The sequence below is a fragment of the Phyllostomus hastatus genome, unplaced genomic scaffold (assembly GCF_019186645.2).
Source record: "Phyllostomus hastatus isolate PE091 unplaced genomic scaffold, TTU_PhHast_1.1 phas_contig_209, whole genome shotgun sequence".
NCBI lineage: Eukaryota > Metazoa > Chordata > Mammalia > Chiroptera > Phyllostomidae > Phyllostomus > Phyllostomus hastatus.
Genome location: NW_025333735.1, coordinates 9,894,742 through 9,920,111, shown reverse-complemented (window position 1 = coordinate 9,920,111; position 25,370 = coordinate 9,894,742). Strand labels below are relative to the sequence as shown.

The following is a 25,370-nucleotide window of genomic DNA, read 5'->3' as shown; positions in this document are numbered from 1 at the left end:
TCAATAGTGAGAGTAACAGCTAGCTACTAACATTATTATCAGTAAAGTGAAGGTGGTAGTATTAGTTACTCCTAAAATCGTGATGAGGGTCTTAAACATTTCTATTCTTGAATTTAAGGTACATATCTAATAAATGGAAACTTACTGTGTTTAATAAAGAGACAAACACCCTAAAAACTTTATCATCACAAGGGCCTTTTGAACATATGAGTACATTCAATCTAAAATCTTTTAAGTAGCTAGCACTCATTCATATAAACTAACCTACTCCTAAGAAAATAATGAACAAACATTAAAGCTCACTCAATTAAACTTAGTAGCAATAAGGGAATCCTATCCTGTGTTTATGTCCCATGTAACAAAACATTTAGAGTAAGTCAAATTTTAAAAGTAAAACTGTGTTCTAATGTATATACTTTTACATAGCAATTCTGACTTTGGTAAATTTCATCTAAGATCTAAGATTTATTTTTATCTATTTTCTTCTTACCTTTTTGGAGTATATATATAAGTTTGGTGTTCTGCCCGGGACTGGAATGCCAGCTTTAGTTAGTTTTATGAAATATTTCTGTACTCGGCTGGCAACCTAAGGAAATATGAAAAGCCTTTTAACATAATGCTAAGGCGTGACAATATCTGAATAGTTTTTTGTTTTTGTACCATTTTGAAATTTATTTAAGTGTATATGCTTTCCATTAAAATTTAAGTCCCTTGAAAGCAGGTACAGAAGATCCTGAAGGATTATCAAACGGATTCACTGTGAAATGTTCTACACTTATTCATTCTATCTTACACCATTATGTATTCCCTTTCTACTGGGTCATTTCCATTAGCATAGAAGCCTGTATATAATAACTGAATAGTTTTTAAAATTTAATATTTATATGTGTATCTAAATGAATGCTAACAATTTAAAATTTATCATAAATCTGGAAGCAATTTTAAACTGCCACAAGAGACTTACATTCTAAAAATGTTTGATTCCAAAGCTAAACACCTATTTTCAGCTTGTGAATATATATACCTATAACATAAAACGTATCTATTAATATTGATGGGAATGTAATAGAGAAAACTGCCTTTTTTTTTTTTAAGAGACAACCAGGGCTGAAGAGACTAATGCCATGTCACAAATCTATTTCTACAGTTTAAGCAAAAAGTATATAACTAGTGCACCATTAGGCATTCAACAAACATTAAGTCCATCACGTTTTTTATTTTTTAGTATTTATTAATGATTCAAAGAAGGATTATCTCAAGTTGTTTCTGAAACCAACACAAAAATATGCAATGCTAATTTAAAACCTTATATTCTATAGCACTCTGTAGCTAAAAATGATGCTGCAGATCTGCTGCTGTTGGCTGCATTATTCTTCATTAAAAAACTATGAAAAACATACCAACACTATGGGGCCATCTCTTCAATTACCTGTTTTGCTGTCCTATTGCCCAGTTCATCTGCTATCTTCTGCCAGCGCCGAGATTCTACTTCTTCAGGAGGGTATTTCAAGAGTAGCTGTTCAAGCTTTTTCTAAGCCAAATCCAAGACAGCATTTAAGAAAGTTTAATACCAAGTATCTAAATAAATACATTCAGATTTCATTTTAAATTATAGTATTTCCTCCCCAACTTTGGGGAGGGTAGGTGCCAGAAATATTCTTGGTAAGAAAAATTTCTCATAAACAACTTAAAGACTTCACAGAGAAAATGAGATTAGAGAATAAACCTACAGGAGACCTTACAACGATTTTCTATTCACTTCAGTAAAAAGACAGCACAAAAACATTAATTAATATTTTACACATCTTGTTGTTTTCCCTCTGACCAACTTTTCTTGTTAGACTATGTTTAAGCTTACTCCTATACATTTCACAAAAACATATAAATTCATTCAGCTTTAGACAGAAAAAGAAACTTTTCCTTTCTTTGTGTGGTCCTCCATTAAAATATTTGATTTTAATATTCTGACCTATTCCTAAATTCTCCCACAGTCCTAAAGATACAGAATAATTTGGATGCTTGAAGTAATAATTCTTAAGCTTTTAATAATTCATTACAGTTTGGGATTAATCCTCATGAGACAGAAAATGTGCCTCAAACCAGACCCACAAACAATCCTAGCTATGTGGCAAAATGCAACAGAGCACTCTGACCTGGCTTTGTCAATTTTCCTCCACACAAAAACGAGAATTCACATTGAGACACATCTTAACTTGGCCTCAAGTTTTTCTCTCTCCAGAAACTGCATTACAAAAATTTTATTCTATTCACTTCACTACCTTTTTTTTCCCTAAAAATTTTTTAGCCCTCACCCAAGGACATTTTTTTCATTGCTTTCAGAGAGAGGAGGAGAAAGGAAAGGAGAGAAACGCTAATACAAAAGAGAAACACCAATCGGTTGCTTCCCACACATGCCTGTACCAGGAATCAAACCCTCAACCTCTTGGTTACAGGATGATGCTCCAACCAACTGAGCCACACCTTTTCAATCTCCCTCCCAAAATCTAGGTTCCTTCTTCAAACATCATCCCAAACAGGATTTCATATATTCGCAAAACCCACAATTCTTGAAGTGTGAGAAAAGTATACAGAAATAAGTTTAAGCATTTTAAATTCACAATGAACAGGGATTATATACAATACATACTTTATCCATAATCTAATCTTAATTTTTTTTTTAACCTACACAATTTAGAAATATCTATTACCTGTTCTTCAACAGTCCACAACTGGTTAAAGGTTTCGGGTTTGGTATCATCACAAAGACGTCCTCTTATCATCTACATATAAAACAAGGCTTTTGTCAAAGACAAAATAATAAAGACTACCCCTTGAGATAGCCAAATAACACAAGGTATGAAACACTTTTATTAATTTCAAAACATTTTTTTTTAAGATTTTATTTATTTTTATTTTTAGAGAGGGAAGGGAGGGAGGGGGAGAGAAATAGATAGAGAGAGAAACATCAATGTGCGGTTGCTGGGGGTTATGGCCTGCAACCCAGGAATGTACCCTGGCTGGGAATCGAACCTGGGACACTTTGGTTCCCAGCCCGCGCTCAATCCACTGAGCTATGCCAGCCAGGGCTAATTTCAAAACATTTTAGTAAATTTATTTTTAAAATGTGTACATAATGTTTTATTTTTTAGAAAATGTTTTCATATTCCTTTATTTCATTCGGTTTTATGAAATAAAACCACTATACAAGGCATATTACATGTATTACTCATTTAATCCTTACAACAACTCTACAACACAGGGAATATTAATCATATTTTTATATGAGACAACTGCAACTTGGAGACCTTAATATATACATATGACATCTGAAGTTCCGCAGTTAGAAGGGTTAGAGTTGGGATTCCAACAACCCAGGTTTCTATTAACTTCAAAGTTCATGTCCCTGCTATCTTCAGTGAATGAATGCTTGAATTTTAACAATACAAATCACAAAAGGTTAAAATATTTTGTCTACAATTCAAATTTTCCTACTCAAACACTCTATACTGCTTACTTGAGGACGACTGTTTGAGCCTTCTGGACCATCACTCAAAGGCAACATAGAGTATGAAAGGGACTCTCCATCCTTCCTAGGATCTGAAGGACTTTTTGGTCTAGCGGGTAAACCTACTAAAAAACAACAACAACAACAAAACCCACCATGTGTAGGATTATTAAAGCAAGACTTTGTTGTATTTCTCTACTCAAATTCATATACCATTTCTTACCTTTATCAAAAACTAGTTTAACTCTCCTAGTATGTCTTTTGCGATTTTTAAATTCTCTTTCAAAGTTCCCAAGGCTATTGGTATATTGGTCCCATACAATCTCGGGCAATTGAACAACTCTCTGTGGATATGGAAGACCTATATCAGCCTGGAAAAAATAAAATAAAGTAGTCTAAATTGAATTAAAGAAATTATCAACTATTGACAAAATTCAGATGACTCTAAATTGAAATAATCATCAACTGGGCATTTCTAGCCACTCTTGAAATCCAATAGCCAGTGAAGTTAAGATAATGTACACTAAATATTGAATGGTAAAGTTGATAGCAATAAATAGAAGAATGAGTTTTTAACAGAACATAAGCACTCTTTTTACAGTTCTAAGGCTGAACTATACTGACATATTGTACATTATCACTAACACTTTAAAAACATAACTAACAAAGCAAAGAAAGGTTTTAAGGTTTAATAAAATCATATGAAATATTATACTTGACTGCAACAGTTTATTTTAAATGTACCACCATGATTTTCACAATATATATTTTACCACATGTAAAAAAATTATGACATCTTGAGAATTAAAATTACACCTTTAATTTACTTGCAATTCAATTACTTTACCAACCACCTTTAGAAAAGTCATTAGTTGTCATAATTACTACAACTAGGTCACTGTGATCAATATCTTTTAATAGCAATTTGGGTTACACAGGTAGATGCTTTTGTCAATACTCATAGAATGATAATTAGGATCTGTAAATTTCATTGTGTGAAAATGTTATCTTTAAAAAAGTTTCAAAAAGAATTTTAGTTAATAGTACGCATTCTAAAGTGTTTTGGTATAAAGTGTTATGGTATATGACTGCAACTTTGAGATACATCAAAAGCGTTCTATCTGAAAATAAGATGGAATGATGGATTGAAGGACTGACAGATGTGTGAGATAAAGCAAGTATATAGTAAAATGATAATTGCAGAATCTAGGTGGTAGATATGTGTATGTTAACTAATAACAATACCTTCAAGATTTTGGTGTACTTAGCATTTTTTCATGAGACACGAAGGAAAAAAAATCCGGTCATAAATTATAAAAACTGGAAAGCAAAATCTACTTTGTGACACAAAATGCTTAATTTTTATTTTGCTTATACATATTACATTACCACAATCATTATCGTAATAGAACCTATAAGTTTAAGGATCCACTTCTGCAAAATTAGACTGTCTTCTCTAGCAGCAATGGTAATATCAAAGAAAGCTAACAAGCCGTAAATGTTCCCTGCATTCTATATACTAATATATACCATAAATTTCCTCAATTTTAATGAGGAGTTTCTGGATGCCCACTGAAACAGATCACATGTCAACTTAATAGGGTAAATCTAAAGAAAACAGGCAAATAAAGAATACATGAATAAACATAGAAAAACAAGAGTTAAACATCTAAAGTAAATCCAGTAGAAAAATTCTTTCCAAGGAATGTCTTTTACAAATACTCAAGTATCTGAATTTAACATACACCTGTAAATTTTTTTTGTAAAAAATTCTTAAGGTGCTCTGTATCATAACTTTTTCTGAAATAAAATACAAAGAAAGTCAGTTCTTAATTAAACCTGGATTAATGTTGTGATGGCTGTGTATGGTGCCAGGTGGGTGCTAGAAGTATTGGGGAACCTTTGTAGAGTGTGTAATTGTCTAGCCACTGTGCTGTTACACCTTAAGCTGATACAAATTGTATTAAATGTGAACTATAATTGAAAAATAGAATTAAAAAAAGAAAAGCATATTAAAATAAATTAAAAAGGAATTATGCTATTTTAACTTAATCAATTTAAGTACATTAAAATAATAACATTGTTTTGTGGGGTATATTATGTATGTAAATGTAAAATTGAAGACAAGCAGTACAAAGGACAAGGAGCAGGTAAATGAAATTTTATTGCTGCGAGATTTGTACATTTTATGTGAAGTATAATAACGTTAATTCTAAGTAGATTATAGTAACGGAATAGTGGACATGGAAATCTCTAAAACAACATCGAAAAAAAATATAAAAGGGATGCTAAGGGGCCAATAAAAGAACTAAAACCAAATGTTAAAAAATGTTAATTACTGACCTAAAACAAGATAGGATAAGAGGCAAAGAAGAACACAAAACAAAATAGTTGGGACAACTAGAAAAATAAGATGGTACTGATAAATGGACAAAACACTTCAATTAAAATGCACAGATTGACTGACTGGCTTAAGCCCTGGCTGATGTGGCTCAGTAGATTACCAGCCTGCAAAACAAAGAGTCACAGGTTCAATTTCCAGTCAGGGCACATGCCTGAGTTGTGGGTCAGTCCCTAGTAGGGGGCATTTGAGAGGTAACCACACACTTGATGTTTCTCTCCCTCTCTTTCCTCCTCCCTTCACCCCCCTCTGTAAACAAACAAACAAATAAAATGCACAGACTGGCTGGTTTAAAAAGCGGTACTCTAGAGTACTGCTCAGCAACAAAAAGGAATGAACTACTGATACACACACTAGCCTTGAAGAACATGAAAGGAAACTTACTGAATGAAAAAAAACTCAAGTCTCAAAAGTGACATCCTGAATGGTTCCATTTATATAACAGTCTTGAAAATACAATGATAAAGATGGAGAAGAGATGGACTGGTTGCCAGTAGTTACGGATTGGGAGGCGAAAGGGTGATAGCTGGGAAGGAGTACCAGGAGCCCTGTGGTGATAACTGTTATAGTGTGATGTGGTGGTGGTGGTGGTGGTGGTCACACAAAGCTACACATATGATAAAATTATATAGAAGCACACACAGATTTGAATATATATAAAACTGGAGAAACCTGAAAGCTCTGTGGATTGCACCAACGTTGTTTTTCTAGTACTGATACTTTACTATTTAACATAAGATGTTAATATTGGGAGATACTGGGTGAAGGGTGCAAAGAATCTCTGTAAATAAAAAGTTGGAAAAATCAAGACCCAACTACATGCTGTCTTCAAGAAATGACTTGGAATATATCACAGAAAGAATGAAAATAAAAGAATGGGCACACACACACCCCCCCCCATACAAAAAGGTATATAGAAAAAACCTCAAGAAAAAAGAATATTACCAGAGATGAAGAGGGGCATTTCATAATTATAGAAGGATCTGTTCATCAAGAATATATGAAATCCTACCCTGGCTGGTGTGGCTCAGTGGATTGAGTGTTGACCAAAGGGTCACTGGTTCGATTCCCTGTCAGGTCACATGCCTGGGTTGCAGGCCAGGTGCCCAGTAAGGGGCACTCAAGAGGCAACCACACATTGATGCTTCCCTCCCTCTTTTTCCCCACCCCTTCTCCTCTCTAAAAATAAACATATAAAATCTTAAAAGAAAAAAATACATGAAATCCTGTATGTGTATGCACCTAAGAACAGAACTCAGAAAGAGACAAACCACAATTACACTTGAGGACTTGAACACACATTATAAAATTAATGAAACAACAAAAAATATAAAGAGAGAAGATTTTAACAACATATAAAGCACATTTATCAAATCGATATTTATAGAACAGTATCATTTTATTCAGCACTATAATGGAGGTTCAAGCCAGTGTAGTAGACAGTAAGCTATAAAGAATGGAAAAAAAGAAGTAAAACTATCTTTATTCACAGACAACATGATACAACATCTGAAAGAATCTACAAAAAAGCCTCTGAAACTAGTAAAAGATGGTGGAATCACAGGACCAAAGGCCAATATGTACAAATTAATTGCATTTTTATGTGCTAGCCACAAACAGAGATTCTGTTTAAAATACAGGCTATAACAGTATCAAAAATGTGAAATGCTTACCAATAAATTTAACCAAATACGTGCAGAACACTGGAACTACACAGTATTACTAGGAGAAATTAAAGAACTAAAAAAATAAAAAGATACACTGTATTCATGGATTGGAAAAGAAAAAAAAAAAACAAACTAAACCTGGAAAGGGAGAACCAGTAAATATCAACTGCACACATTTCTAGTAAATGTGCCTAACTCTGTTTTCAGTCCACAGAGAAACATGAATAAAATAAAATTAAGGTAACCGATTTTTATTAGTATTTACTATTCTGATACCATCTGTTTTTAGCTGGATCCATTTTAAGTAATCATTGTAATAATATATCTTCTTGCAATAGCAAATTTTTTAATAACAGCAATGCTGAGTCAATAAATACCTAACTGAGCCCCTAATACAAGGAGGATACAATAGGGTTCTAGAAACATTAAAAGTTTTAACTAATCAATACATCGATTCTACATCAAGATATTCAGTATTCTTAAAGCATAAAGAGAAAGGAATGGTTGCCAAGTAAGTATTATAGCTAGAAAAATCCAAATAAATAAATTAATACATCTAAATTATAAAGTCCCCCATCTGTTTCTGTAACACCTGATAGTTAATTTTTTTATTTATATGTATTGATTCCAGAGGGAGAGAGAGAAAAAAAAACACACCATTAATTGGTTATTGCCTTCTGCACATGCTTCAATAGGAACAGACCTACAATGTAGGTACATGCCTAGACCAGAAACTGAACTCACAACCTTTCAGTGAATGGGATGATACTCCAACCAAGCCACACCCCCAGGCGCTCGCAGATCACCTTTGTGATTTCATTAAAAACAGGTAACTAATAACAACTAAAGTTGTCATACTATACAGGCTAGGTTTTTGTTTTTTAGGGTGAAGAAGAGAATTCTTTTTTATAGTTTTTGTTTTAATCCTTTCACACAATGCTGGTTAATATTATGCCTCTCAAATTTATTGAACAATTAGTAGGCCCCTAATTAAAAATAAATACTATGGCATAAAGGCACATCTAGATTATCTCCATATTTATATACCAAAAGATTATTATGAAAACTTGAATCACTTTCACATGGTTAACTGTTAAATATGAAATATCTGTTTTAAGGAAAACAAAATTATAAGGAATTTTTACGCTAAAATACACTTTAAAATTAAGTAAAATTTATACCTGCATCTCATGACTTGGCTACCATAAATTAAAGACATTTAAAATAGTTTTTGTTTTTATCATCATTGTTTTCTATCTCAGTCTCACTGTGTTGAGAGTTACAAAAGTAACTTGAAACTAAAGGAATTAATAAATCCTGAAGTTTTTTCTCTTTTTTTAGCTTCACTAATCCTGAGGTTAGGAGAGCAAAAAAAGGGGAAAACACTCTAAGATGGGGAAGGTAACAGGAAAAGATCATAAAACTGGTTAGGGAACAGGTCATCAAGTTCCTACATGAGCATCCACATAAAGTTACTAGCTATTTTCACTGGGATGTATTTTGTGTATATTTGATGGGGGTCAAGGAAGACGGTAAGTACACTCTGCCTTCAGAAGTACGGCCAATTACAGCAGGGGAAAAATTAAACATTTTTAAAAATTATATACCATGTTAAAAAAACAAGTTATTACCAAATATATCTCAATAAATTGTATAAAGTGTTCAATACATACCTTCTTTTGGAGTTTTTCCACAAATCCAATGGGATTTTTTAGTGCTTCTCTCTGGTGTCTGCTTAAACTTTCAAGGTCCTGGACTGCTTGAGAACGTTGAGCCTCAAGTACAGCAATTGTCTGTAATAGTCTCTGATAACTATAGAGACAAAGAAGAACACCTCACTAAAATTTTCTAACGAAAGCAATAAATAAAAACTGAGTTCAAGCCATAAACTACTATTAAATCACACAGTCTTTTTAAAGTTACCTGAAAGAGTTTAGTAAAACATATTACTGGGAATAAATGAGGTCTTCCTGAGTTACGAAGTACCTAGTCAGAAAATATCAGTTAGAGAAAGCAAAGCCTTATCCCCCCATTTTTAATTCTTGAAGCTTGAAGTATAGAAAAGAAAGTATTTTGACTTTCCAATAATCAAAGCCATCAAGAAACTGCTAAATGAAAAAAAATTAAGACTAGGATTTTAGCACTGGGAGGGATCATAAATTCAGCCCCTCTGTTTTACTCTCCTAGAATAAGTAATCTGAGGTACATTTTCTTGCTCAGTATTACAGAAAACTGTCACATAATTCAACGTGATCTTATGTATGTATCACAATTCTCATTTACTATACCTGTTGATTCCTAAGCATCAAACTTTTTTTTAAGATTTTAATTATTAATTTTTACAGAGATGGGAAAGGAGGGAAAGAAACATCAATATGCGAGAGAAAACACTGATAGGCTGCCTCTCACGCACTCTCAACAGGGTACCTGGCCTGCAGCCCAGGTATGTGCCCTAAGAGGGAATCAAACCAGCAACCTTTTGGTTCACAGGCTTATGCTGAATCCACTAAGCCACACCAGTCAGGGCAAGTATTAAATATTTTTAAAGATAAACCTTAAATATATTTTTTACTTCCATTCCTATGAAAGTCCATTTGGCACAGCTAACATAACTTCACCCACATGAATCTATTTACTACCTGTCATTATTCTGAAATCTCAGTATGGTACATGTATACTAATTAATCCCACCCTCCCCCCATACCCACTAGGTCAAATTGTCTTGCCTCTCTAAGATCTAACTTCACACATAGATACTCATTCCATTTCCCACTAGACTGTAAACTCCACAATGGCAAACACCATCTGAAAAGTCAAGTTTTGTTTATCTGGTGTGTAGCATACTGATGTACAAAAGCATAAAGATGTACAAAAATATTTTTGAATGAGCAAATGGACAGATGTTCTGTGCAATAAAAAGTATACTTATATTAAGTCTTTTAAGTTCAGAAGTCAGCAAACTAGCAGAAATTTTAAAGGTAAAACAACACAGTCTGAAGTTCACAAACAGAATAACTGCAACGTGACATCAGAATGCTTTCTCAGCTCCCTGCCCAATGTTTTATTCTTGTTCTCAAGTCTCCTGTTAACTAATCCTTGGCGAAATGTTTAGTATTAAGAATAAAAACTGCCAGCAGTGAAGGGCGAGACTCCTCTCAAGGTAGAGATACTTCACGAAAAGTTAGAACTGAGCTGGAAAGCAAGGCTGTAAAGTCACTCCTAGGTAAGCCACAGAGGTTAAGTCCAAACTTGCATTCACTAAGCTTCTGTTTGCTTTAAGGTGCATGGAGTGTACAATTCCTGCCTCTGCTGGCTGTTTTTACCAAGCAGGCTCCCCAGGCTCAATCTTAGGGTGATGACAGTGAACTGAATCCTAGAACCTAACCTCGCTATATATTTCACCCCGAGAACTCCTACCCTGCTAGTTGAATAACCAGAGACTTGTCAGAGCATCTCTCCAATGTGACTGATTCCTGTTTTTAATTAAGAGTTGCACACTTCTTTATAATCAATATAAAATGATTGTGAATGTCTTAAATTTCAGCAACTGCTGACAGCACAGTAACCATCAGTGAGGAGTAAAAATAGAGTTGTGGAAGAAACAAGCAGAGGCTTGAAAAAAGTGCTACAGTCAGCTATTGAAACTAGCAAGAAATCTTGGCCTTTACCTGAAGCCAATAAATTTTAACAATTTTTACTGTATGTGAATTATTCCACAAAATTCTGACTTTAAAAATTCCAACAGAGATGACAAAGAAAATACAACTTTTCAATCCCTATTTTCCTTCTCTTTAATTAATCAAAATAAAATGATTAACAGATTGAAAGGCCTAAGATAAACATTGGTAAAGGTCTTCAAGTCCAAAATAAGTGAAAAGACTAATAAAACAGTGAATTTAAGTCTTTTGGCCCAGCTACTTTGAATTATTTCCTAGAGGTTTCAGAGACTTCACCAGTAAGATCAACACACACATCCCTATACAGAAATGGAAGGAAATCATTAAAAACTTGGGCGACATGTAAATAAACAGTATGATAAACACATATCTATTTTCAACCCCTCCCATTCACGTACTTTCCTCCTAAGCAAACTACTGGAAGCTGATCCACTCACTGATTAAGAGCAGATTCATTTTTTCATTAATTCAATAATTATTTATTAAAGAGAAGATACTATTTTAAAAACTTTCATAGTTAACACAGGCACAGAGGTTAGGTATAATAGGGGTATAAAAGGAATTAGATGGGAGTAAACCAGACAGGATCGGCCATGTTGTTCTACCTGGAGGGTGGACATGCAGAATCTATCATACTAGTGTATCCACTTTTTGTTAATTTGAAATTCTCCTCAATGAAATAAAAAGAAATCTCCAACATCAGTCCATATTAATGGAGGACATGACCACTATACTCCTGGGCTGATAAGATCACTCCTGTACTGTATTTACCTCTGCTTTAAGATAAACAGGTTCATGAACAGATAAGACAGATGAGAAGCTATGTAATATGAAAAATCAATACTATTAACACATTTCCTAAATGTGTCCTATACAGGGTGGGACAAAAAGCAAGTTTATGGTTGCATGGAAAATAATACAATTATAAATCATAATACAAGAACAAACTGTTTCACCTATTCACACCCTAGTGTAAGTGTAAACCTACTTTTGTCACACCCTACATTCCAGACATTATTGTATTTTAAGTGTAGTAACTTAATTCTCACAAATTTATAAGCTAAACACCATTACCCTTATTTTACAGAAAACCAAGTTACAGATTAAGAAACCTTCCAAGATAAGAGCAACCATATACTGGGGAGATGTGATGTGAGGAATGGTTAAAGACTCTGAGAATATTTAGCTAAGAAATGAAAACCTCCAAGAGAAAATTATTTCAATCTTTACTTAACATTCAGCTATGTGGAAAAGAAAATAGACCTGTTTCATAGGACATAAACGATTAAACCAGAATTAAATTGTGATAACCACACAACATGGAAAAAAATTTTGTCTTACTCAAAACCAATAAAATTTGGCAGGATAGCATCCAATCATCCACACGTTTGTACAGAAAATTTTAAGAAACCCCAACACTAAAAATCCCAAAACTCTTTAATTTCAGTGTAACATGCTACTTTCACTTTTGATGCTCATAGAACTAAGTAAGAAAATGAAACAGTTTTTTAAATGTGTACACTCTTACAAGGATGCAAGAATAGTTATAGTAAGCTTACCTGTGGCAAATATTTATTCATTTTATTTTAAGTCTTAAGTATAAAATAAGACAGCTATAGGTTTTATGTTACGGATATTTGGGTAAAATATCAACACTCAAGTCTATGTCTATTTTCACTATCTTTTGTTATTCAAGTCCTCTTGAATTCTTTATTCACTTCTGTGAATATAAAAACATTTATATGAGGCCTGGCTAGCATATCTCAGTGGACTGAGCATGGGCTGTGAACCAAGGGGCCTCAGGTTCGATTCCCAGTCAGGACACAGCCTGGGTTGAGGGCCAGGTCCCCAGTGGGGGCCACTTGAGAGGCAACCACACATTGATGTTTCTCTTCTCTCTCTTTCTAACCCTAACCCTTCCCCCCTCTAAAAAGAAATAAATAAAATCTTTAAAAAATAAAAACATTTATATGAAAAAGCATATAGGTAAAAGTCCTGATGTCTGGAAGAAAATACCAAGGAATTAGTGATCTACAAGTTTAATTTTGTCATCCAATTTCTAGGCAGTATTTGTACACATACACTGTTAGGGAGGCTAGGAGGGTAAGATTTTATTTTTAACCAGAATCTTTTTCAAGAAATCAGGGAGGTGGGGAGGGCTGGGTGGGTGGGCCGGATGGGAGTAAAAGAGAAAATTGTACTTGAATAATAATTAAAATAAAAATTTTTAAAAAGTTAGGAATAATAAAAGAAAAAAGAAATCATCTCTTCATTTCTGTAACAAAAACAACTTTTAAGGTTACAGGGCATTTGTAATCTTAAAAAAAAAAAATCAAGTGAACATTTTTAAAAATCTAGGCTGAGGGACATTCTGCCAAAAAAAACTGGCCTGATTTTTCAAACAGCCATTAAACAATTTCATTAAAAACAAAACAAAAAACCCTATTCTACATCAGGAATCTACAACCTATGGCTTGCCTATTTCTATAAAGTTTATTGGAATACAGCCACACTCATTTGTTTACATACTACTTATGGCTGCTTTTGAGCTACAATTGAGAGTGAAGTATTTGCAAAGTGCAGCTGATCCCCAAAGCCTAAAATTTTACTATCTGGTCCTTTAACAGATGGGAAAATTTAGATTATGGATTACCGTATTTTTCAGACTAGAAGACACACCCCCACCCCCCAAATTTGGGAGGAATAATGGTTGTTAATGCTGCTGTTGAGTTCTGTTTACATATGCATTGGTGAAATATTATGTTATTTGTGTTATTAAATATTTTACATTTTTTGCTTCAAAATTTTTTTTCCCTATTTTCCTCCTCTAAAACCTAGGTGTGTCTTATGATCTGAAAATATGGTATATCATTTTATTTTATTAGTGTCAAACTGCTAGAGTGTAAGAAGGCATTTAACATTATGAAGGAGAATGCCCTTGTTTTTAGGATAGATACTAAAATATAAGGGTGATGAGTCTAAAACAAACCTTAAATGATTCAACAAAAAGAAGTTTCAAAGTATATGGAGTGAGAAGGAGGATGTGAGAAAAGAAAGATAGAAAACAAATAATACAAAATGTTAAGCTGTTTACTGATGAATAAATCTGAAGGGCATACAGATGCTTATAATAGTATTCTTTCAGCTTTTCTAAGTTTTATAATTTTCCTAAATAAAAACTGAGTTATGAAGAAGCTACTCATTATGCTTTGCTATTAGAAATGAGCAGCCTGACTATCCTATGAATACTGACTTTGATTAAACACACTGGAAAAAAAACAGAGGATGTGAGGTGACATGAGAATAAATGTTTTAAGTTTAACCCCACTGTAAGAAAAGGGAAGTGAATATAGGAAAACTTACAATCAGATGAGTTAACCAATGTTTTCACTTATGTGCACACGTACACAAATGAACACGTGTATGCACTGGTGAGCAGAAGGGGGAGTAAGAGAAAGAAGAGCAAGACATACATTAGACTTCATTTTCAGCATGACAAAACTGTAGTGAATTGGTTCTAAAGGATAACAATCAAACCTAGCTGGTGTGGCTCAGTGGACTGAGCAATGGCCTGCAAACTAAGGGATCACCAGGTCAATTCTCAGTCAGGGCACATGCCTGGGTTTCAGGTCAGGCCCCCAGTATGGGGCATGTGAGAGGCAATCACACACTAACCAATTTTTCTCCCTCTTTCTCCCTCCCTTCTCCTCTGTCTATAAATAAATGAATGAATAAATGAATGAATGAATAGATGAATAAATAAATAAATACTTCAATCTAACCACATCATCATCTTAATCAAGTGTGAAATTTCTCCTTCCTGCAAAATACTGATAATTAGGTATATACATGATTGAACAGAAATTATTTTTTATGTAAGTAGCACACACATTTAAAAAATTTGGTTAAAACAGGACCATATAATTGGTCTTTTCTCTTTCATGAAAGGCTTCAAACACTGAAACTACAGGATCTATAAATTCACTAATTCACTGTAAATTCAAAATTCACAAATGACTTATCTCTCACTCTCTGTGAAAATGAAGAAGTCATTAGAAGGTGACCAAAAAGCCTTTTAAGATATTCTACATTAAAAGAAAAACAAGTATCTCAACTTCTGATAATATGTCTTTCCAGGTATAAAGCTTAACTCTGTATTAACTAAAAATGCTGAATAAACACAAGAAAAAAATATGTACTTGTTCATTTTAAAAGCATTGAAGAACCAGTGATACACTAAGTCTTTTTTTAATCAACAGGCCAAAATCTAAATGAAGGCATACACTAGGATAGTCAAATGGAGCACAAGACTGCTCTGGGCTTCAGGGCAGGTGCTGAAGCATGCAAGCTTGAGCTCAACTGCCTGGGTTTCATTTGGCCAGGGATCAGAAGGCAAAGCCACCAAAGTAGGCAGTCTAATACTTTCCAAAGAAAGTAAACAGCTCACATTTTAAAATTACCAAGCACACCAGAAAGCAAGACAGAAAATTAAGAATAAAAGACAAGCGTGAAAACAGATACAGGGAATAGGAAGCTATAAAAACTGAGAATGTAGGAAACAACAAAAACTGAGCGTGTGGCTTTGAAGAGGAAGCAAATTCAAATTTTAAAAATGCAATTAAAATGAAAAGCTCAATGAGAACAAATTTCCACTTCCTAAAAATGCAGACAGAGCAAATTCAAACAAATCCTTCACTAAGGATATGCTGGAAAAAAATATTTAAATCTCTTAAAAGCATCAAAGAGCTAAGAGAATCATGAGGTATTACTAGGTCAAGATCCATGAGAAGAGGGAAACTAGAAAGTTAAAACACTTTGGGGAACTTTTGTCTTGGAGCAAGTTACTTATCCAGAAGAAGTGGCTGAGAGGCTGAGCAGTGCTTTTGATAGCTGGGAAAGGTAGATCAAAGTTGGAGTCAAGGTCTAACCAAGGGTAGAGGTCCCAGGAAACCCACCTATGCTTTGGCCTGGGATCCTAAAGGACTACACCGTAGGAATGATGAGACAGAAAGTAAACAGCCTTCTCAGAGCATTAGAATACCTCAGTTGGTAATTAACTAATAAAACTGAAGATGTACATATGAAGACATCCCACATATAGGTAGGTATGTAACCTCAAGAAAGTCTTGAATATATATGGCAACATATAGCAGCCTTATTCATAACCCAAAACCCAGAAATAACCCAAATGTCCATCTAAGCAGAATGGATAAACTGTGGTATACATATATAATGGAATACCATGCAGCAATGAAAACAAACAAACATCTATTTATTTCAACACAAGAATATTGAAAACATAATGCATCACAAAAAGAGTACAAGCAGTATTGGCGAAAAACTAAGCTTTATTATTTAGAGACACACACATAGGTGGTTTAACCCTTTAAAATAGCAAATAATAATTCTGAAAAGGATAAGTGGTTTGGTTATTTTTGAGAAGAGGAAAGGGGAGTAACTGAGTAACAACTCACTGGGGACTTCTGAAATGTTGTTAATATTGTTATTTCATAGCCTGGACTGTGGTCAAACAATTATAAGCTGTTTTATTTCATAATTATTTTATATCTGTATGTATTTCATTACTGTCACATGCAGGAGATACTGCATGCGACAGGAAAATTTTCTGAAAAGGGAAAATTTTTGAGGATGTAAATGTTATAGAGAGATCACTTTTTTTCTTTTAGAACTTTATTTTAAATTCACATAGAAGTCCTGGCTCAGTCTCAGCTCTCTCAGCAGCTAACTATAGAACCTTATTCAAGTCATTAAAACCCTAGGTCTTACCTTACTCTACTATGAAATGAGAATGGACCAGACAAGTGATTGCCAAAAGGTTTTTTCAAAGTGAAACACTTTGGAATTTAAGAAATGTATTCAGTTTTGGTCACTCATTATTATACATTCTTCCTGAGTTAAAAATGGACTCACTTTATATCATATACATAAACGCAGCATTAAATTACTGTTTTCTTCTTAAGAGCCTAGTTTACCAGCTCTGCCCATAGTGAGAAGTATGCCAAGTAACTGCTCCCAGAGAGGAAAAGTATTTAAAAAGATCCAAGGGATTAAGTTTCTTCTACTTAACAATGCCTACTTATGGCACATTAATAGCTTTTCTCTCAGAGATATTACTTCCAAAAAGAAATTACCTAGATTATAATGGCTGTGGTTAATAAAGGGACTGGCTGTTCTAGGCCTAGTTCACTGAACAGTATACTTCTTAAAGGCAGAAATTTTTAAGTACACCTATTCCTGTAGTTTTAAAAATGTACGTCTTATCTAATTTATTACATTATGCAATCCTTGAGAGGAAAGCCATTTTTTTAGTTTTTTAACACTGCGCCACAGCATGCTAAGGTTCAAAAGACAAAGATAAAAACAAGCGAAAACCACAAAAATAATATAAGCTGAATAGTTATTTGGATCGATGAGTTTTCAATGGTTAAACCTAACGGTTAAACTGTATACAGAATGTGTATTCTTGGGGGTTCTTTAGGTATGCTAAAGGTACATATAGCCTCAATCCTTTTTAAAACTTTAGACTTATATGGACACATAAGAGGGAAAGAAACAGCAAATTTATGGATGACATGCAACTGAGAATAGCAAATACTGTAAATGAAAAATAACTAGCATGCTAGAATAGATGAAATTTAGACCACATAAACTAGACATGATGAAATTTAACTCCATAAACAAAAAACCTGGAATTGAACTACAAAACGACCAGACAAGTATAGGATGGACCAACTTGTCTGAACAGGCATAAAAAATTGTAAGCCTCCCAAGTGATCCTAAGTTAAATTAGAGGTTAAACTGTAAAGTGGCTGCTCTAAATATGTATTAGCCTGAACTTGTACAAACACACTGAAACACATTCCAGACACAGTCACTGTACACAGCATTTCCTCAGCCATTCTGACAGGTACAAGCGTAACCAACATACAGCCCTACCCTCAAAGTCATTACAATTTAGGTTAAGAGGGTGTGGATATGTATACTGGCAGTTGCTTATTTAAATACTGACAAGAAAATTTATAAAAAATTCCTAGTCCATTCCTAAATTGACAAGAATTACAATGATTAAGATACTATAAGAGAACAAGACATGTAAAATTTAGCTAACCATGATGAGTACATAGCATATTATGAACTAAGTGATCATTCTAGGAAGATGCAAGCAATATTTCACATAAAAAGTAAAAACCAAGTTAAATCTTGAAAAATGTGTGGTATTTCAACAGGAAAGGTGACAGAAGGTTAAGATATACCAGGTAGAATAAACAATGCAAGGAAAAAGCACAGAGGCAGCTTAAGTGTGATGTAAGTTGAAAAAGTCAGGATAGTATGGAGGAAATACAGCAGGAGGGCAAGTTGAGAACATTAAACTCTTTAAATGATACTAAAAAGGGCTGCAAATCTGATGAGATCAAGAGATATGGGTTCTAGTCCCATTTTGACAAGCAGTAGTCAAGATCAAATCAGGCCTTTAGTTTCCCCTTCTACAAAATGAGAGCTTCCAAAATCACTTCTTTTTTAAATTGAAACAGTTTAAAGAAAGGTAACATAAAATCATTTTATACTTTCAGAATACCCAGAACTACAGCTTGTACATTTGTATTTAAGGAAAAAAAAAGTTCCAAATTATTCTGAAATATCCCCTGCATAAAGAAGTACCACTCTAATGCAATAGGAAGCAACTTCAAGTTTTGAACAATGATGACATTAGAAAACATTTGCATTTGGAAGGCTAATATGGCTACAATGGATAAAATAAACTTAAGAGATGAAAATGGCAAAGGAAACACCATAGAAAGGCTATGAAAATGATGTTTTCTATTACATTCTGATGCCATCTTCAACACTAAGTGTACCCAGAGGTTGTTAAGCAGCTGGAGTTCTGAAAAGCAGAAAAGTTAAAGAACGTAGCTAGCAGAAGAGAACATATTAAAACCATCTTCAAGATATGAGAGGTTGCTATATAGTAAAGAGAAAGTCAAACTCACATCACTGAGCAGAAGTTTTTAGGAAAAAATCTGAGGCTCAATGTAAGGAAAGATTTCACAAAGTATTGAGTTCTCTGTCACTAGGTAAGTTCAAATACATACTGAATGACCACCATCATGCCCTGGCTGGTGGGGCTCATTGGACTGAGTGCCAACCTGTAAACCAAAGGGTTGCTGGTTTGATTCCCAGTCAGGGCACATGCCTGGGCTGCAGGCCAGGTCCCCAGTGTGGGGTGCAAGAGAGGCAACCACACATTGATGTTTCTCTCCTTCTTTCTCTCTCCCTTCCCCTCTGTCTAAAAATAAATAAATAAAATCTTTTTTTAATGTAAAACTACAGAGACAGTAAAAAAAATCAGTAGTTCTCAGAAGCTGGGGAAAGGACAAAGAGTAGAATATGTGATGCAAAGGGAACTTTTTTTTATACCAGTGAAATTAGTGTGTATGATACTATAATGTTGGATGACATTAAACTTTTTCAAACCCATAAAACTTTCAAGTATAAATAATAAATTTTAATGTATGCAAATTTTAAAAAATCATTTAAAAGATTAGGGGATCCTAGCAAGGAATGTGATACAAAGACTTAACTAGAATATAAATGTATAAAACCACCTCACTGAGAGGGGTAGAAGGAAAAGGTTCTGACCTAGATTACTGTGGAAATGAGTGACATCTCTAAGAATAAAGCAAAAGGAATTGCATATAAAGCACTATTTCTAGTAGACAAAATTTCCCAAGATGGCAGGAGTTAACAATTCTAGTACTACTATACATATATAATAAAATTAAACAATTAAATAAATGAGTGGTGGATGTCCAGGTTTGCCAGTACTGGAGTGGGAATTTAAAGATAATCAAAGAAAGGAGGCAAGACTGATCCCCATGTGATAATACAGTGAATTAGCAGTAGAGTCAAAATATGAATTCACGTTTACCTTAGTAAAGATACAGATGATTACCATACAGATATTTAGATATGTGTATATACACAAATTAGTATATACAAACATATTTTTTTGTTGTCAGCTAAGACTGCTAAATAAAAGCAACAATACCGCCCCCTCCCAGTAGGAATGAGCATACAAAATACCAAAATACTGATTCCTAACACTGTTCTTGAATAAAGGGAACAAGTTTTTTTGCAGAGACAATTGATTCTTGAATGGGGACAGGAAATATACAAGATGAGACTGGCACATTTTGAAGTTCCAAAAAGTAAGAAACTGCTCAAAAAACAAACCCATGTAACAAAAACACACCATCTTGAAGGGACACAAGAGCCAATAGAAAGGTTCCCAATGGCCAAAACTAGCAACAATTTGAGCAAAATAAAGTAGTACTAAATCATAACCCAGGTACAAAAATAAATATTTGCGTCCATACTGCTATATATAATTGAATGAAAAAAATGAAAAAAATCTCCCACACAGAACTCCAAGTAATTTATGTAGTCTTCCCTCAAGAAGGGAGAACATAACTCTGTTCTAAGTATGGACTGTGCATAGTGACTTCTTTCCAAAGAATACACTACAGACAGGATGAAAAAAGAGTAACTTTACAGCAAAGAAACCTGATGAATAGTACTTCAGCCAGGTGATCAAAGTCAACATCAAGAGCGATTAGATCATATTCATAGTATATACCCTTGTTATAATGTGATAAAAATGGCACTGCAGCTCTGGATCTTCCTCCCCAAAAGTCACAACTCCAGTCTAATCATGAAGAAAACATCAAATTCCAATGGAGAGAAACCTAATATAACCCCTGACCAATACCCCTCAAAACTGCACAGGTCATCAACAAGGCAAGTCTGAGAAACTGCCAAAGCCAAGGGAAGCCTAAGGAGACATAAAAACTAAACATAACGTGGTATCTTAGATGGGATTCCAGGACAGAAAAAGGACACAAGTTCAAACTAAGGAACTCTGAATAAAGTGTGGACTTCATTATATTACACATATTAGTTAATTAAGATATATTTAATAATATTAGTCTATTAATTATAAGAAATATATTAATGTAAGATGTTAATAGAGGAAACTAGGTACAAGGTATATGGAAATTCTCTGGATTTCTTAATTCTGTAAACTGAAAACTGTACTAAAAATAAAGTTTATTAAAACAAGAAAAGCTTTATAGTTTTTTCCACTGGAGTAATGAAATTTTACTAAGATACCCTCAAGGCTGATATGCAAAAACAGTAAGAATAATAATTTAAAACTTTTATAAGAAATCAAGGGAAGAAAATACCTAACCTGAGAGTCAGTACATATGGACCAAGTCAAAAGTCTGCCACTAACTTTGAAATCCTGAATATGATTCATCTTTTTTGGTCTAGGTTTTTATACCTATATATTAAGATAAAAACAGTCTCTGAAACCCTTATCAGTACATGAATTGTAAAATGTTAGAATAAATATTTTTAGTAGATCATAATAGTAACAAAGAATTTTGCTGTACCTCTAATTTCTAAGAGAAAAATAAAAGGCAGGTTAAATTACATGAACGATTACCATAATAGCTTTGCTACTTCTCCTACAGTAGACTCCCATCATTGAGCCCTAGATCTACCCTAGGATCCACTAATTAAATGATTTATTAACTACTGTATCTTTATCCTAAAGTAGCAAAGAAGGTCAGGTAACGAGAATGACTGGCTATAAAAGTCACAAGTGAATACAGTGTTATGGCCTTACAGTGAAGAGCAAAAGAGCGAACCTGGGATGTGCCTATCTTAAAGTTCCAAACCCCACACAGTACTTATCTATTTTCAAACCAAAACATAACTTCAGATTCTAACCATGGCCAAAGTTATGATCCACTTCTAATATTAGCAAATCAAATGTAAAAAGAAAATTAAATTCTTCAGAGCTGCATTAACAAATGGGGTGACAGGAACAAAGACTATACAGCACGGTGACCACAGCAGAGGCATCCAGAGACACCACAGCTTCCACAGATATATCCAGTTGCTTCCTCATCTTTTTCTCTCTTTGCTTTCACAACTGATGATCAGCAGACCAACCAATTCAAGGAAGCCTTTTTTCTAGTTAACAAATAAATTACAATACCACCACCACAGTAAATGAACTTGGGATAGTGAGGGGTTAGTCAAAATTAAACAGATGAAAAATAACAGAATATAATCAATGAAGGTGATCTATGCTGATTAGGAAAATTAGAGAACGGAAAAATAACTATAACGTATTTTGAATTTTTAACAAGGATGGCAACGATTAAATCAATGTGGAAAAACACTATCAGGTACAATAAACTTGATCCTTGGTTTCAAGAAATTCACAATCTAGGAAAGATGGTTAAATTAACAATTGCTGCGTTTTTGTATTAAGTGCTAAATGATGCATATGCAAAATGACTTAAGAGTTGTTTGGAGCCAAGTTTAGGAGTTACATTTAATTCAGGTTAATGAGATGGAAAAACATCAGTTTCTCCATTTACGATTTTGTTTTTGACACAAAGAATATATATTTCTCCATGTTACATTTCTACACCAAACTTATTAAGAATCTCAGTAAAAATTAAATGTCCTTGAAAATCAATTGCCACTGAGGATATTCTACACTGTTCAAACAACATTTTAAGCAATGATGGTTGAGTCCAGCAAAGTGAGAAACACTACTAAGTTAAAAAACAGTCTACTTTTTGCTTTTTAAAATAAAGCTTAGCAACTCAATAGTACTACCTTATATTCACATGCTACCTAATGTAACCTGTGTGTAATTCCTGCATGTCAATCTGCCCCAAATTAAATATTTCTTTGTAATCACACATTAAAAAATAACCATAACATGAAACCTTCTCAAGGACTTTAACATCTACCTATATTATATACTCTGATTTTATATTAGCAATTTATCTCTTAAAGCATTTTCATTATTCCTTCCCCCCAAACAGTTGAGTTTTCTTTAAATACTCAGAATTCACGTTTACGATTAGTACTATTGGTTTCACAGCTTCCAGTACAAGGTGCAGTATGAAGAATAATTAACAAATTTCTAATTCTCAAGGAACCCTTTGGTGTTCTTAGGAGTTAAGTCATACTTAATGTCCAATTATAAACATTTAGCTAACCCAAGTTAGTTTTAAGACTGCTAAGTGAATGCCCACTGAGCACTACAGTTTCTCTAAATATATTAGGGTTCTACAGCATAACCTGTCTACTTCAAGAGATAATCTGGTAATCTCTTTAAAAAACTCCCTCTCTTCCAGCAACATGGAGGCACAGGTGGACGCACCATACCTCCACACACAACCAAGATTGGAACAACAATTTAGAGGCAGAATAACACCCAGGACTGACAGAGAATTTATCTGAATGGAAGTCGGACAGCCAAGAAGTTGAAGTAGACCCGTTCATCCAGACCGGTAGGAGGGGCGGAAAGGCGTGGCTGGGCGAGAAGAAAAGGGAGAAACTAGGCGCAAAAGGCAACTGGGGCGAGCAGGATCGCAGTGGGTGGACCCTGAGTACTCGAGTGGCAGGCAGCTGGCAGACCCAGGGAGGTGGCGATTGTGGACCGGGACACAACGCGCAGCCCAGGATCCCAGGGAAGGGACTGTGGTTCCAGGAGAGTGGAGTTACCGCCATTGTTCCCTCCCACCCCCGCCCCCCCCCATACAACATCACAATCTAGCCACTGGGGTGCCCAGCCCCAGTGAACACCTAAGGCTCCGCCCCTCACCATAACAGGAGCAACCAGACCAGAGAGAGAGAGAGAGAGAGAGAGGGAGAGGGAGAGGGAGGGAGAGGGAGAGGGAGAGGGAGGGAGAGGGAGGAGAGAGGGGGAGAGGGGGAGGAGGGGGAGAGAGAGAGGGAGAGAGAGAGAGAGAGAGAGAGAGAGAGAGAGAAAGAGAGAGATCTCAAACAGAAAAACAGATCAATGCCCCAGGGCTCATCCTTTTGAGCAACCAAGAGACAGCCAATCTATCAGATGCACAGTTCAAAACACTGGTGATCAGGAAGCTCACAGAATTGGTTGATTTTGGGCGCAAATTACATGAAAAAATGCAGGTTACCATAAAAGAGGTGAAGGAAGATGCACTGAGAACCAATAGTGATAGGAGGGAAACTGGGACTCAAAACAATAGAGTGGACCAGAACGAAGAAAAAAACAACCAAGCAGGAAAGAAGAAATAAGAATTCAAAAAAAACGAGAAGCTTAGGAACCTCCAAGACATCTTTAAACGTTCCAACATCCAAATTATAGGGGTACCAGAAGGGGAAGAGGAAAATCAACAGATTGAACACGTATTTGAACAAATAATAAAGGAGAACTTCCCCATTCTGGCTAAGGAAATAGACTTCCAGGAAGTCCAGGAAGCTCAGAGAGTCCCAAAGAAGTTGGACCCAAGAAGAAACACACCAAGGCACATCATACTTACATTAGCCAAGATTAAAATGGAGGAGAGAATCCTAGAAGCAGCAAAAGATAAGGGGACAGTAACCTACAAAGGAGTTCCCATAAAACTGTCAGCTGATTTCTCAAAAGAGACCTTACAGGCAAGAAGGGGCTGGAAAGAAATATTCCAAGTCATGAAAGACAAGGACCTAGATCCCAGATTACTCTATCCAGCAAAGCTTTCATTTAGAATGGAAGGGCAGATAAAGTGCTTCTCAGATAAGGTCAACTTAAAGGAGTTCATCATCACCAAGCCCTTATTTTATGAAATGTTAAAGGGACTTATCTAAGAAAAGAAGATAAAGAAAAAACATGTATAGTAAAAGGACAGCAAACTCACAATTATTAACAATCACACCTAAAGCAAAACCAAAAGAAACTAAGCAAACAACTAGAACAGGAACAGAACCACAGAAATGGAGATCACATGGAGGGTTAGCAACAGGGGAGAGGGAGGAGGAGAGAGGGGGAAAAGGTACAGAGAATAAGTAGCATAGATGGTAGGTTGAAAATAGATAGGGGGAGGGTAAGAATAGTATGGGAAATGTAGAAGCTAAAGAACTTACAAGTATGACACATGGACATGACTAGAGGGGGGATATGGGTGGGAGAGGGTGTACAGGGTAGAGGGGAGTGAAGGGGGGAAAATGGGACAACTGTAATAGCATAATCAATAAAATATATTTAAAAA

General features: G+C 34.7%; 1 protein-coding gene across 4 annotated transcripts in view; it reads right to left on the bottom strand.

Moving 5' to 3' along the window:
* Window positions 1-25,370, bottom strand: part of ZZZ3 (zinc finger ZZ-type containing 3) — a 96,721-nt gene that overhangs the window by 13,308 nt on the left and 58,043 nt on the right. For all 4 annotated transcript variants that reach the window (XM_045835568.1, XM_045835569.1, XM_045835567.1 and 1 more), the window contains 6 exons: window positions 9,247-9,385; window positions 3,729-3,876; window positions 3,515-3,630; window positions 2,709-2,780; window positions 1,430-1,531; window positions 491-586 (listed from right to left, as the gene is read on the bottom strand). In XM_045835568.1, the coding sequence (XP_045691524.1) occupies window positions 491-586; window positions 1,430-1,531; window positions 2,709-2,780; window positions 3,515-3,630; window positions 3,729-3,876; window positions 9,247-9,385 (673 nt within the window). The remainder of the gene's footprint in view (window positions 1-490; window positions 587-1,429; window positions 1,532-2,708; window positions 2,781-3,514; window positions 3,631-3,728; window positions 3,877-9,246; window positions 9,386-25,370) is intronic.